Here is a 14,416-nt window from a genome sequence, read left to right on the forward strand (position 1 = left end):
ATGGACGTTTTCAAAAAAAAAGTATGGTTTCAAATTAGCCGGAATATTGGAGCGGAGCTGCTTATTGGTTACCGGCAGCTTAGATCCCCCCGCCTCCTTTTCTCAGGATAGGCTGTTCCTACGTGTCTGGATGTTGATAGAAGTTTGGTTTCCCCACCTTTTGGCCTCCTCGTATCTCTGCCCCGCCTTACCACCTGGATTGTTCCGTCACCAGAAACTGATGTTGATGTGCCAGAGCCCATCGCCGTGGCACAGGAATACCGTATATACTCGTGTATAAGTCGACCCGTGTATAAGTCAAGGCACCTAATTTTAACACCAAAAACTGGGGAAACGTATTGACTCGTGTATAAGTCTAAGGTGGTAACTCCAAAGCAGGCTTAAGCAATCTTTGGAGATTTGCCCTTTTAAGAAAATCATAGAGACACCCTACGGGGAAAGGAATCATAGAGACACCCTGCGGGGAAAGGAATCATAGAGACACCCTGCGGGGAAAGGAAAAGATGAGTGGGTGAGTGAGTGAGTGAAAGGGACAATGGGCGACAGTGGCAGCATTGAGTGGCTCACATATAAGTCAAGGAGGGCTTTTTCAGTACAAAAAATGTGCTGGAAAAGTCGACTTATACACGAGTATATATGGTAATTTCCAACGATGGAACAAAGCCGGCTGCCGGCCCGCCTGCCGTATGAAGTTCACAAGCCAAACTGCCGGAGCATTTTCTATGCATATTTGTTTGATTTGGGGGTCTCCCATGAATCCTGACGTGGGAGGAGTGGGAGAGGAAAGGCTTTTTACCCTCCGCTCCCATGTGGACCGGAGCCTTGTGTGACATCAGCCCAGAGAGATCTCAATGCCACCGTCGGCAGGGGAGACCTCCGGGCCAGTGCCAGGAATGCGCCCGCCGTTGTGCCTCCGGGGCCCTTTTTGCGAAGATGCCCATTCACTGCTGGCCGCTGCCGTCACCCATGCCAAGCGGAGGGGTTGTGAATGCCCAGGGTCAAGATATTTATTTTTAGCCGTTTAGTGGGAGGCATGGAGCCGGGGGAGGGGGGGGTCGTGTCCCTGAGACACCCTATAGTGGAGCCCACGTCATCTCCAGCTTTTCTTTGTCTGGCCGGCTGGCTTGGAAAGAGCTTAGGGTTCTTTCAAACTCAGAAGTTCTGTTTTGTGTGCAACCACATAGCTCCTCCTCCTTTCTAAAGATGCTTGGGAAGTGCAGCAAAAAGGGCAGAGGGGTGCCACGGGGCCCAAAGTCACCAAGTTAGGGACCTCTGCTCTAGCACTGCACAGCTCCCACAAAAGGTAGAAGAGAGCCAGGTGTGGTCTACCAAGAACGAGGTATAGGAAAGGCGTCTCTGCACAAACCCTAGTAAATGAGCACGGTCTGCCTTCCTGCTGCCCAGCCACGGAAAAGCCCAGCCACGGGAAATGTGGTCACCTCAGGTGAAGACAAGCCAAATTGTGTGTAACGTATATGACAGAGGAACAAAACAGCGCGCCACACACTGAAGACGGAGGATCAATGTATTCGATAAATGTATTTATATATGTATTATAATTGTCCAGTTACTGAATCCAGTGATTGTACATCCAATTTTTTGAAAAACAATTATAGTAATCAGCTCACCAATTGAAAACAAATGCAGGCGAGGGATAGGGGTGATTATATTAAATTGAAGAAAAAGAAAGAAAAGAAAAGAAAGAAAGAAGAAAAGAAAGAAGAAAAGAAGAAAGAGAGAGAGAGAGAGAGAAGAGAAGAAGAAAGAAAGAGAAAGAAAGAAGAGAAAGAAAGAAAGAAGAAAGAGGAAAAGAAGAAGAAAAGGAAAGAGAGAGAAAGAGAAGAAGAAGAGAGAGAAAATGTCGAGCTCTGTTGAAAACAAATATGAGCCCCCCGAGGATAGGGCGGTATATTAAATTGAAGAAAGAAAGAAAGAAAGAAAGAAAGAAAGAAAGAAAGAAAGAAAGAAAGAAAGAAAGAAAGAGGAAAGAAGAAGAAGAAAGAAAGAAAGAAGAAAGAAAGAAGAGAATGTGTCGAAACTCTGTGGTGAAACAAATATAGACCGGGGGATGATTATATTAAATTGAACAAAAGAAAGAAAGAGAGAGAGAGAGAGAGAGAGAGAGAGAGAAATGTGGTAATCAGCTCTGTTGAAAGCGAATGAGCCAGGGGATAAGTGGGAATTATATTAAATTGAGAAGAAAGAAGAAAAAAAGAAAGAAAAAAAAGAAGAAAAAAAAGAAGGAAAGAAAGAAGGAAAGAAAAAAGAAAAAAAAAAATAAAAAAAGAAACAAAGAAAGAAAGAAAGAAAGAAAGAAAGAAAGAAAGAAAGAAAGAGAAAAATATGTGTCAGCTCTGTTGAAAACAAATATGAGCCCCCCGGGGATAGGGTGGTATATTAAATTGAAGAAAGAAAGAAAGAAAGAAAGAAAGAAAGAAAGAAAGAAAGAAAGAAAGAAAGAAAGAAAGAAAGAAAGAAAGAAAGAAAGAAAGAAAGAAAGAAAGAAAGAAAGAAAGAGAAAAATATGTGTCAGCTCTGTTGAAAACAAATATGAGCCCCCCGGGGATAGGGCGGTATATTAAATTGAACAAAGAAAGAAAGAGAGAGAGAGAGAGAGAGAGAGAGAGAGAGAGAGAGAGAGAAATATGTGTCAGCTCTGTTGAAAACGAATATGAGCCCCCCGGGGATAGGGCGGTATATTAAATTGAAGAAAGAAAGAAAGAAAGAAAGAAAGAAAGAAAGAAAGAAAGAAAGAAAGAAAGAAAGAAAGAAAGAAAGAAAGAAAGAAAGAAAGAAAGAAAGAAAGAAAGAAAGAAAGAGAGAGAAAAATATGTGTCAGCTCTGTTGAAAACAAATATGAGCCCCCCGGGGATAGGGCGGTATATTAAATTGAACAAAGAAAGAAAGAAAGAAAGAAAGAGAGAGAGAGAGAGAGAGAGAGAGAGAGAGAGAAATATGTGTCAGCTCTGTTGAAAACAAATATGAGCCCCCCGGGGATAGGGCGGTATATTAAATTGAAGAAAGAAAAAGAAAGAAAGAAAGAAAGAAAGAAAGAAAGAAAGAAAGAAAGAAAGAAAGAAAGAAAGAAAGAAAGAAAGAAAGAAAGAAAGAAAGAAAAATATGTGTCAGCTCTGTTGAGAGACAAAAAGACCTGTGCATGGCAAATGAATGAATAATTTCTCCTGAAAGAATTGCTTCTCCTGAGGAAGACTACAGTGAAAACATACTTATAGACGCGCGAGTCGTTTGGGAAGTACTTTCTATATGGAATATAATTATCCTAAAGATATTGAAAAAAATGAACTATTTTTGTTCAATAGATATTGAAGATATGGATGATATATCTCAAAAATGAACTTTTATGGTTGGAAAAAATATATCCGTTTTTAAAAAAATTGGATGTACAATCATTGGATTCAGTAACTGGACAATTATAATATATATATAAATAAATTTATTGAATATATTGACGTCAGGTGAAGGCCCGCCCTCCCCGTCAGCCTGGAGCCCTGGTCCTTTGAGGTTGGTTTCCAGGGCTCCCATGTTATCAAAATCAGGAATGGCCGTTTGCTCAGCTAGTCTCCCGAGTGGAAGGAGGAATGCATGGGAGGGGCCTCCATGGGGTGTCGGACAGGAAAGGCCAAGGGGTCATAGGCAGGTGGAGTCTCTCTCTGTGCACTGCAGGGTTCCCCTGAGTCCCCTTGCTGATTGGCTCTTCCCATACCCTTTAACCCCAAATGGATTTGGTGCCCTTAGGAGCAGCAGTGGCGTAGGAGGTTAAGAACTCGTGTATCTAATCTGGAGGAACCGGGTTTGATTCCCAGCTCTGCCGCCTGAGCTGTGGAGGCTCATCTGGGGAATTCAGATTAGTCTGTGCAGTCCCACACGCACCAGTTGGGTGACCTTGGGCTAGTCACAGCTTCTCGGAGCTCGCTCAGCCCCACCTACCTCACAGGGTGTTTGTTGTGAGGGGGGGAGGGCAAGGAGATGGTAAGCCCCTTTGAGTCTCCTGCAGGAGAGAAAGGGGGGATATGAATCCAAACTCTTCTTCTTCTTCTTAATTAAGGGACCCAGCAGTGGAAATGGAACAACATCTTTGGAGAGAGATGCCCTCCCGTCTTGTCTGGGCCCAGAGGAGCCCTTGAGTCTCTCGCCCACTGGCCCTTGATCTGCAAGAGGAATCTGGGTATCTGGGGAAAGGAAGGGGGCTAACTTTAGCCGCAGCACAGCCATGGAACCTGCATGCATGGTGCAAGTGGATGGGGGGGTGGTGTTGAGTGGGGGAGGTCCTCAGCTCAGCTGGTTTGTTGTTCTAGAACAGATCTCCAGGTTTGGGCTTCTGGGGGGGAGGGGCTGAGGGCCCACACCTGTCACCTGAGAAATTGTGGCTCTGCTCTTCCATAAACTCTCATCCATTCCCATGGGGTTTGTGCAACAGAACACACACAAACATACACCCTGTACTTTCTTGGGAAATCCACCTTCCTCCTTGGCTTTCACGTGGTTCTGGTCTTTTGGCCGTTCTGCCAATGCCAGTTTCTCACTTCAACGGTCAAAGACGTTTCCCCAGAATATTGTGGGTGGCGTTGCCAACTCCAGCTCTGAACATGCCTCAACGGACCAGCCCAGAAAGGGTGAAGGGAGCTCAATAGTTTCCACTCCAAAGATGCCACTTCCTCTGGAGCAAGAGTCTGCAACCTGCGGCTCTCCAGATGTTCATGGACTACAATTGGCCATGGTGGCAGGGGCTGATGGGAATTGTAGTCCATGAACATCTGGAGAGCCGCAGGTTGCAGACTCTTGCTCCAGAGGAAACGCCCCTTGTCATCTGGAGATCAGCTGTAAGTTTAGAATTGCATGTGGGTATTATTGCCCTGCATGATGAGCTTTTTAATATACCTTTAATATACCTTCTCCTTTGGCCTTTAGACTGGGCGCCTGTGTGTGTGTTTTTACACAACCTTTGTTGTTTAATTTGTATTTATTGTTTTAATTGCTGCTGAATTTTAATAAGTTAGATTTTATGTTATGTTGATTTACTGTTCTGGAAACAGTCATGTTGTGAGCCGCCTCGAGCCCTTCGGGGATGAGGCGGCCTATAAATTTAATTAATAAATTAATAATAATGATAATGATAATGATAATGATGATGATGATAATAATAATAATAATAATAATAATAATAATAATAATAATAATAATAATAATAATAATAATAAAAAAAGAAAGTGTGGATAGGCTTCCATGCTGTGCAATTCCTGGCAAGACAAGGCAGAATTGGATGAGAAGCAACTGGAAAAACTTACACGATACGAGGATTTAAGGACTGAACTACAAAGACTCTGGCACAAACCAGTAAAGGTGGTCCCAGTGGTGATCGGCACACTGGGTGCAGTGCCTAAAGACCTAGGACGGCACTTAAAAACCATCGGCGCTGACAAGATCACCACATGTCAGCTGCAAAAGGCCACCCTACTCGGCTCTGCACGCATTATTCGTCGATACATCACACAGTCCTAGATGCTTGGGAAGTGTCCGACGTGTGATGTAATACAAAATCCAGCATATTGATCTTGTTTGCTGTGTGTAACTGTTTTTGTATCAATAATAATAATAATAATAATAATAAAGATATTGCCTGGATTTAGTGTAAAAACACAGCAGCACCACAAGAGCAGAACACGAAAGAGATTGCAAGTGTCCCAAAATGCCCTCTGGCCCTTGGTGCACAAATGACCTGGATGGACCACAGATCTGGGGATCAAAAATAATGGATGTGCAGGAGTAGACCCCCACCCCCACCCCCACCCCCAATCCTACTTCGTTTTATTTTGTTCTGCAGAATTTGGAAGGCACCTAGGTTACATCGCAGTCGAGCACCCTCATTCTGTCCCCTAAAAGTTCAGCAAAGTCCCAACGGATCATTTCCCAGAAGTCCTGGGGTCTGTCTCACTAGAGATGGCGTCATTCAACACAATCCTGTTGGCATTGCAGGTTCAACGGGCAGCTTCAAAAACCCGCTCTCTTCCCCGCCGCCCCTGCAGTGCCCGATGGCCCGGTCGGTCTCCCCAGCCCTTCGCCGCCAGGTGTTTGCAACCCCAAAGGGCCCCCACAGCCCTGCCCCACGGAGCCTCTTGAGCGTGGCGCCCCCTATGGGGAAAGGCCTCCCAGATGTACCCCCCCCTTCCCACCCCCACCCCCTCCTTAATCAAATGACAGAGAGGAGAATGGAAAGGCTGCAATCCCGGGGCGACTCTTGACCGTCTCTGGGGAAACCTCCCTGGAGAAGAGAAGGCATCGGCGGGGCCTTTTCTTTGCCCAAGATGTTTGGGTGGCACCTCCGGGTTTCCCCTTGTGATGGGCTTCGGAAAGGGGACATGCGCTGGGAAGCTAGGGGGGGGGGGTGGCTGGCGGGGCTGGGGTTGGGGAAAAGGTCACCGAGTCAGGAAAATCAGGTGCCCTTGGATAAGGTGGTGGGAGGGGCATGCCTGGCACCAGGAAACAGGGTTCAGAAGGGGCTCCAGGTGGCATGGGCAAGAAGGAATGGAGAAGAGACCCTGAGGTAGTCAGGCAAGCTGTGGGGGAGGGGGGTCAGACCCACCCCTGGGCCCACTGGAGCCAGGACAGCACCCATGGGGGCCTCATAGCTGCAAGGAATTTCTCCAGCGTCTCTTCCTCCCCTCCCTGGCACCCTCGCCACCCCGCCCACTTCCAGCTGGCATGCCTTCTTTTCTCTCCAGCTTGGCACGTTGCTCAGCCCCCCCTTTCCTTTGTCCCCCCCTTCCTGTAACTCATCTCCCCGGCAACGCTTGGCCCCAGCCTGCCTTTCATTGGGGGACCAACACCCCCCCCCCACGAGGACTCCCTAGCCCTCTTCTGTGCCAGCAGGGGGTGGCTCCTGTTGCCTGGGGAGATGGTGGGGGGGGGGTGCCAAGCACCCTTATAAAGGTCCCGGCTGGGGCTCAGGGACGGCCAGTCGCAACCCCCCCACCCCCCTGGCACCCACCCCTGTCTGGATCCCCCAAAGAAACTTCCTTGGACGAACATGAAAGCCTTCCTTTGCCTCCTCTTCTTGACCGTCCTGCCTCTGATCTCCCCGAGCCCGGTTCACTCGCCCCAGGTACGCAGAGAACCAGGAGTGTGGGGCCCTCTCGGCCAGCCCCCCTGCTCACTAGGCACGGCTTCCCTTGGGGATTCCCCCCAGCCGGCCCCAGAGCCATGGAGGCCATCCCTTCTGGGTGGACCAGGGACACTCCTGCCGTTTCTGGGGGGCTCCCGGCCGGCTGGGGGGCTCCCGGGCACTGGAGCGCTTGGGCAACGGGGGGGGGGGGCACCTGCCTCTGCTGCAGAGGACCAGCCAGACAAGGCCGTGCTTCGGGGTCACCCGGAAATCTCCCGGAATTACAACAAATGACCCCCAGATTACAGAGATCTGGCAGCTTTGGAGGGGGGGGGGGCTCTGTGGCCTTCAGTTCCTGCTGAGACCCCTCCCTGGGGATTTGGGAAAGCTCAGTGCCTTAGCAAACCTCTTGGGAGAGAGGGAAGAGGTGGGAATAGGAGACGGGAAGGGGCAGAGTGCTGGGGGGCTCACAGCTGTGGGGCAGATGCAGCTGTGTTGGGGAGACCTCCGTCTGCAACAGAAACAGCCGCCTTCTCTCCCCCTTTCCAGGCCTTGCTGGATCTCTTGGGGGAGGACCTGGCTGCTCTCCTGTCCAACAATGAGCGGGGCCCCCCCTCGGTCCCCCACGGTTCCTTTGACCAGCTCTTGAGCAGGCGGCACCCCCTCCAGGACCCCCCTGGCGCCTCGCCGGAGCAGGCCTGGCTTCGCCTCTTCAGAGACTTTGTGAACACCCAAAAGAACTTTCGGGGGCGCACCAAGAAAATGGCCCAGCAAGGGTGCTTTGGGATCAAGCTCGACCGGATCGGGACCCTCAGCGGCCTCGGGTGCTAATGGTGAGTGCGGCTATGCCTCCTCTTCCTACCTCTGAGGAGCCCCAAGTGGGTGTGAGTGTTCTCCCCTCGTCCCTTTTCCCCCTGGCGACAGCCCTGCAAGGTAGGCGAGGCTGAGAAATTGGCTCAAGGGCAGCTTCATGGCAGAAGTCATTTCCATCAGTTATCCCCTCCACAGCTGCCTCTGAGCAGGGATGCTCTGTTTGGCTCTCATGCCCCAAACCATCTTTTCTCCATCAATTCAATTCCCCTTTTTAAAAAACCCAAGCACATGTGCATTCACTGGGGGTTCTATGCCCAAAACTCCCCACACCCCATTGGAAGGGGACTCACCCGGCTGAAGAAGGGGGCAGGGTCTGCAGGGTCTCCCTCCGCTTTTGGAGACCCTGTTTCTTCAGAGGGAATGCCAAGAAAGGCTAGGGAGGGGGCATACGGGGGGGGGGGCTGGGGACAGGGAGGGGGTGGGAAGAAGAAGAAGAAGAAGAAGAGTTCCATTTATATCCCCCCTTTCTCTCCTGTAGGAGACTCAAAGGGCTTACAACCTCCTTGCCCTTCCACCCCCCCCCCTGCCCACAAACACCCTGATAGGTGGGTGGGGCTGAGAGAGCTCCCAGAAGCTGTGACTAGCCCAAGGTCACCCAGCTGGCGTGTGTGGGAGTGCCCAGGCTAATCTGAATTCCCCAGATAACCCTCCGCAGCTCAGGCGGCAGAGCTGGGAATCAAACCCGGTTCCTCCAGATTAGATACACGAGCTCTTAACCTCCTACGCCACTGCACTTTTGACAATGTCTGTCCTCAACGAATAAAGCTTTTATTTTGACCAGGTATTATTATTATTATTATTATTATTATTATTATTATTATTATTATTATTATAATACACATAACAACACAGCACAAGTGTCTGGAATTCATCTCTGAATATCGAGTCCTTCCCAAGGACCTAGGATATTAGAGGTATTTGCGTAGAATGTGTGCAGTTCCTAGAAGTGCTGCTTTCTGCAGCAGGTGGACTGATGTTCTGTCCAAGTTTAGGCTTTCCAGATGTTTTTCAAGATTTCTTGGGATTCCTCCTAGAGCACCGACTACTAGTGGGATTACTGTTGTACTTTTTTGCCACAACCGTTCAACTTCAATTTTATTATTATTATTATTATTATTATTATTATTATTATTATTATTATTATTATTATTATTATTATTATTATTATTATTGATGATGATGATGATGATGATGATGATGATGATGTCATTATTAACATGAGCCAGGGCGGGGAAGGGACTCGAGTGTTGAGCCTGAGATCTGGCAGACCCAGGTTTGAATTTTCAGTCTGCCTTGGGAGCTGGCTGGGCAGCCTTGGGGCAGTCGTAGTCTCAGCCTGGCCTACCTCACATGGCTGTTGTGGGAAAGGAGAACAACGTGAGACTTGTCGGGTCCCCATTTGAGAGAATGGTGGGGTGTAAATGAACTGAATAAACAGGGAGAGATGTCTAGCAGTGGGGGGGAGGGGGAGGGGGCTCCCTGGAACTTGGGCTTCCCAACTCTCTTCGAAAAAAGGTTGGGACCCCCTCCCATAGAACGTGCCCTCTAGAGCAGCCGTTCTCTCCGGGGGAACTGATCTCTGGAAATCAGTTGTAATGCTTGGATCTCTCCAGGACTCACCTGGAGGTTGGCTACCCATTCATTGAGAGATGGGGGAGGGGGAGGAGCAGGGGTCTGACATCCCAGGAAATGTTTGGGATTGCGACTGATGGCCCCACCTCCTTTGTGCCTCTTTCCGCAGGTTTCATGCCCGTGACGAAGCCCGGACAGGGCGGAACAGCCCCCCAGCCCGACAAAAGCACCGCTGTGCTCGCGACCCCCTGCTCTGCCTGCCACTCTGCATAACCCGATGCCGTTCCCTGGCATGGCCCGACCTGGCCCACCTCTCTCCAGGCAAAGCCCAGGGTCAGCTACACTGCACGCGGCCATTCGGTTCCGTTGCGGCTGCCCCTTGTAACCAATTGGAAAAGATTTTAATTTGTAAAGAAATAAAGATTTCTCTCCCCCCCCCATTTCAACTTGTTGTGCACCCCCCACCGCCCCACAACAAATGAGTTCCAGTTTGGGAACTGGATGCCAGAGAGCTGCCTCCAACAGAGTCTGTCCTTGGTCTATCAGGGTCAGCATTGCCTGCTCAGACTGGCAGTCGCTGTCTTGGGCCCCCAACAGAGGTCTCTGACGTTGCCTCCTGCCTGGTCCTTTTTTAACTGGAGATGCTGCCTGGAACGGAACCCAGGACTTTCTGCGTGCCAAGAAGATGCTCTGCCACTAAACCACGGACCCTCACCTCGTGGCCTCCCCCCTCCTGTAGAGCAAGTCCTGGCCCCCCAGCCAGTGGTGGGATCCAAAAATTTTAGTAATAGGTTCCCATGGTGGTGGGATTCAAACTGTGGCATAGCGCCAATGGGGCTGGGCGGGGCATGACGGGGACGTGGCCAGGCATTCCGGGGGCGGGGCATTCCTGGGCGGGGCTGTGGCAAGGACGCAGCCGCTGCGCCGGTCCTTGGGCGGGAAACGAATGCACACAGGCGCAGGCTGCCACGCACGCCGGTGCACCTCCTGCTAGACTGCTTCAAGTTCTGTGTGCTACTGCTGAGAGGAGGGACGTAACTAAGGCAAAAATCACGGGGCAAAATCACCCATTAGTAACCCCCTCTCGGCACACACAAATAATTAGTAATCTACTCTCGGGAACCTGTGAGAACCTGCTGGATCCCACCTCTGCCCCCAACCTTGGAACACATTTTCAGTACTTCGGCTTAGTCCATTTAAGACAATACCTCCAAGCATATGCAGAGTGCATTCCCTTGCCTGTGGAGTAGACACAGAATATTTAGCCCTCACTTTTTACAAACCAGCCACTGCTTAGGAAAAGAAATGCTGCACGTGCCCAGGGGCACTGTTCTTGGTTCCCCTGGCCCATTTAGCTCAGTGCTAGTATGCGAAACAGATGGCGGAGGTGAAGCCATTTGAGCTGTGGCCACGTGAGCAGTGAGGTTTTTTGAGCCGTGGCCACAGGGTGTCACTGCATGCCTGAGGATTAGTGGAGAAAACTTTCTCCCTTTTCCTCTGTTTGTCTTAGTCCGTCTCCATGTCGGAGTGCACCCCCCCCTGGCCCGCCCCTCCAGCTTTGAGGAAGGCTGGCAGCATGAAGTAAACATCTGCACATGTTCAAAGCGGAGATGGGCAACAGGCAACACTAAAGGCCTCGTCTAGGGTGGTGAAGTCGGCAAGGAGACCCTATAAAAACGTCCAGGAAAATTCCAGCTGCCTCTGGGCTCAGACGGATAGTGGGAATTGGCTAGTCCCCAAACATCTGCCTCCACCCATTAAGAAGAAGAAGAGTTTGGATTTCTATCCCCCCTTTCTCTCCTGCAGGAGACTCAAAGGGGTTTACAATCTCCTTGCCCTTCCCCCGTCCTCACAACAAACACCCTGTGAGGTGGGTGGGGCTGAGAGAGCTCTGAGAAGCTGTGACTAGCCCAAGGTCACCCAGCTGGCGTGTGTGGGAGTGCACAGGCTAATCTGAATTCCTCAGAATATGTGTGTGTGTGTGTGTGTGTGCTTATGTGTTTATATATAGGGAAATTGAAGGAAGGGTAGAAATCAAAGTGTGGGAGGGCCCAACGGGGGGGGGGGGGGCAAAAGAAGGGAGAGAGGGAGAAATCCACCCCTCTAAATGGAGTTTGCCCCTGGAGTTTTGGCGCCTGTGGTGAAGGAATTTGCCACCCCCTTCATGCCCAGGACAGTGGTGTGAAGTGGTGCCAGACCTCCCAACAGGGCAATGGGGAGGCCAAAAGTGCCTTGGGAAAGGGCCCTGTTTCCCCTGCAGAGGGGGGGGGGGGAAGGGGCCAAACCCTTGCCAAAGTGGGCTCGGCACTACTTACCACAACAGACCCTGATCTCTTGGGCAGGGTGGCAACAGGGCTGCTCAGGGCACCCTGGCCAATTGCCCAGGCGTGCCTCTAAGAAGTCTCCTGGTGCAGAGATGAACCCAACACGCCCACTTCCCAGCCTGCAGGGGACTCCACATGCCCGTGCTTGTGTGGAACATGCTTAGGAGTCTCAAGAGCAACAGGCAGGCAGCGCGCGAGCAACTCCTTTGGCTGCACACGGAGGTGGGTGTCAGGGTACCAGACCCTCAGGACTCTGCCAGCCACCTGTGGCACCCTCCACGCAGGTCCAAGGCCCACACAATGGCACTGCCGGGCCCAGGAAGCGAGGGCCTGCCCTTGCTAACGGGGACAAAGTACCTGGAACTGTCTGTGGCCACGGCTGAGTTGTAGGCTTCCAGCTCTGAAGGGACCCAGGTTTTCTCCAGATACCAGGAACTCCATCTCATCAGTTTCGTCAGCATGGCCAATTGGCCATGCTGGTAGGGGCTGATGGGAATTGTAGTTCCTGAACATCTGGAGAGCCGCAGGTTCCCTACCCCTGCTCCAGCGGCAGGAGCCACGAGTAACATGGACACGTTTGCCACAGTTGGACTCAGCATCGCTAGCCAGGGGATTATCGGCTGCCCTCTCCCCTCCTTGGAAGAACTCTATAATTCCCGAAGCCTAAAGAAAGCCCCAAATATTCCGAGAGACCCGTCTCCTCCAGCACACTCTCTTTTTGAACTGTGACCGTCCGGCAGACGATACCAGCCTATCAAAACTAGGACAAAGAGGCTTAGAGACAGCTTCTACTCTAGAGCTGTGGGTGGAGGAAGGGGAAAGCAAGGAGGGGGTATGAGTCTGACATCGTGTGCATCAAGGAATGCTGCTGTAAATTTCGTTGTGCGTGCACAATGACAATAAATGCTTATGCTTATGCTTTAGACACTCGAGTCTGCTGCAGAATTACTAAATATGACCCCCCCCAAAAAAAAAACAGCCCTGACAATTCTAGTTTTGTGAGGCTGATGAGGTACAGAGCAGAGCTAGAGGAAAAAACCAAGTCGAGTGGGAGGGAATGCTTTGCAAACTATTTGCAGCAATCCAAACCGCTCTGTTCTTTCTTTGACCAAAGAACCAGGTGCAAACCAGGGAGTCAATTTGGGGCTCTATCAGTACCATAATATTCATCGGGGAGGACTGAGGTGCTTTTTCTTCTTCTAAGCAACCACCAAAACCGCAAATTTTAAATTAAAAGCAAGGAATTGTTGGGATCACTTTTTGTTTTGGATCAAGGGGCTGGGACACGAATTCGCACCCAGGTCTGCAGGACCGTGGCCAAAAGGCCTGTCGTCTTTTCCATACAGGAAGAAGCTGTTTACTACCAGGCTAGCTCAAAAGCAGGAACACCGTCCATGGAGCCGGAGGGCGAGGAGCCCAGCGGGTGGGCCCATAAATCAGAGGAGGGGGCCGTTAACCCCATCCTCTCCCCTATTGTGTCTGGACAAAGAATCTGACCTCCAGCTTCCCCTCCCTGAAAAAGATTCTTCTCCCTAATGAGTTTTAGCTCAGCCAGTTTCCCTTCCAGCTTCCTGCCTCGGGTGGGGACCCAGACTACCCGCCCTCCCTTCCTTCTCTCCCCCACCCCCCTCGTCGTGCAGTTAAGCCAAGGAATTCCGACTCCAGAGCGGCTGGTCAGTTACTTCTCACAAAGACCCTCTGGCCCTGGCATTCAGTTTCTATTGCGGGACGACCCTCCTCGGGAAGTCCACAATGGGGCAGAAAAACCCTCCCTGGCGGCTGAACCCAGAACCAGCTGTACCCCGACTCCGACCAGGGAGACCCCGTTTAGCTACTGGCTAACAATCACCGACAACTTCTCCTTTTCAATCACTGACAACTTCTCCTTTTTCATGGATTTGTCTAGTCCAGGGGGTCTGCAACCTGTGGCTCTCCAGGTGTTCATGGGCTACAATTCCCATCAATTGGCCAGGCTGGCAGGGGCTGATGGGAATTGTAGTCCATGAACATCTGGAGAGCCGCAGGTTGCAGACCCCTGGTTCTAGTCCCATTTAAAAACCATCCAAACGGATGGCGTGACCTCTGGAGTAGCATGCCTGCGTACTACCGTGTTTCCCCGAAAATAAGACAGTGTCTTATATTAATTTTTGCTCCCAAAGATGCGCTATGTCTTATTTTCAGGGGGTGTCTTATATTTCTGTATTCTGTTCGTCAGGCATGCTTCCAAACAAAAACTTTGCTACGTCTTACTTTTGGGGGATGCCTTATATTTCGCACTTCGCACTTCTACTACGTCTTATTTGCTGGGGATGTCTTATATTTGGGGAAACAGGGTAGTTTCCAAACCCCCCCCCCCATTTATTCAATGCCAGCCCATCGCCCACCCAGCCCACCCCCACTAGGGCGTCTGCCACTCACAACGCATTCCACGCATGCGGGCAAAGGCGATTTCTCAAGCTGCCCTGTGGCCGCTTGGAAAGGAAAACTGTTCTGTTGTCATGAGGACTAGCCACTTGACTTAACGGTG

At 50.5% G+C, this 14,416-nt stretch overlaps 1 protein-coding gene across 1 annotated transcript; it reads left to right on the forward strand.

The window, feature by feature from the left end:
• Window positions 1-6,901: 6,901 nt before the first annotated feature.
• On the forward strand, window positions 6,902-9,995 carry LOC125444522 (C-type natriuretic peptide-like). The gene is made up of 3 exons (XM_048516991.1): window positions 6,902-7,120; window positions 7,670-7,953; window positions 9,735-9,995. The coding sequence occupies exons 1-2, from the start codon at window positions 7,046-7,048 to the stop codon at window positions 7,949-7,951; spliced, it is 357 nt and encodes a 118-aa protein (XP_048372948.1). The 5' UTR covers window positions 6,902-7,045; the 3' UTR covers window positions 7,952-7,953; window positions 9,735-9,995.
• The last annotated feature ends 4,421 nt before the right edge of the window (window positions 9,996-14,416 follow it).

The sequence above is a fragment of the Sphaerodactylus townsendi genome, linkage group LG15, assembly GCF_021028975.2.
Source record: "Sphaerodactylus townsendi isolate TG3544 linkage group LG15, MPM_Stown_v2.3, whole genome shotgun sequence".
In the NCBI taxonomy this organism is placed as follows: domain Eukaryota; kingdom Metazoa; phylum Chordata; class Lepidosauria; order Squamata; family Sphaerodactylidae; genus Sphaerodactylus; species Sphaerodactylus townsendi.

Bases quoted from the DNA above. Each gene is read 5' to 3' on its own strand.
- LOC125444522 (XM_048516991.1), top strand. From the start codon at position 7,046: ATGAAAGCCTTCCTTTGCCTCCTCTTCTTGACCGTCCTGCCTCTGATC. The intron at 7,121-7,669 runs GTACGCAGAGAA...CCCCCTTTCCAG, and splicing joins GCCCGGTTCACTCGCCCCAG to GCCTTGCTGGATCTCTTGGG.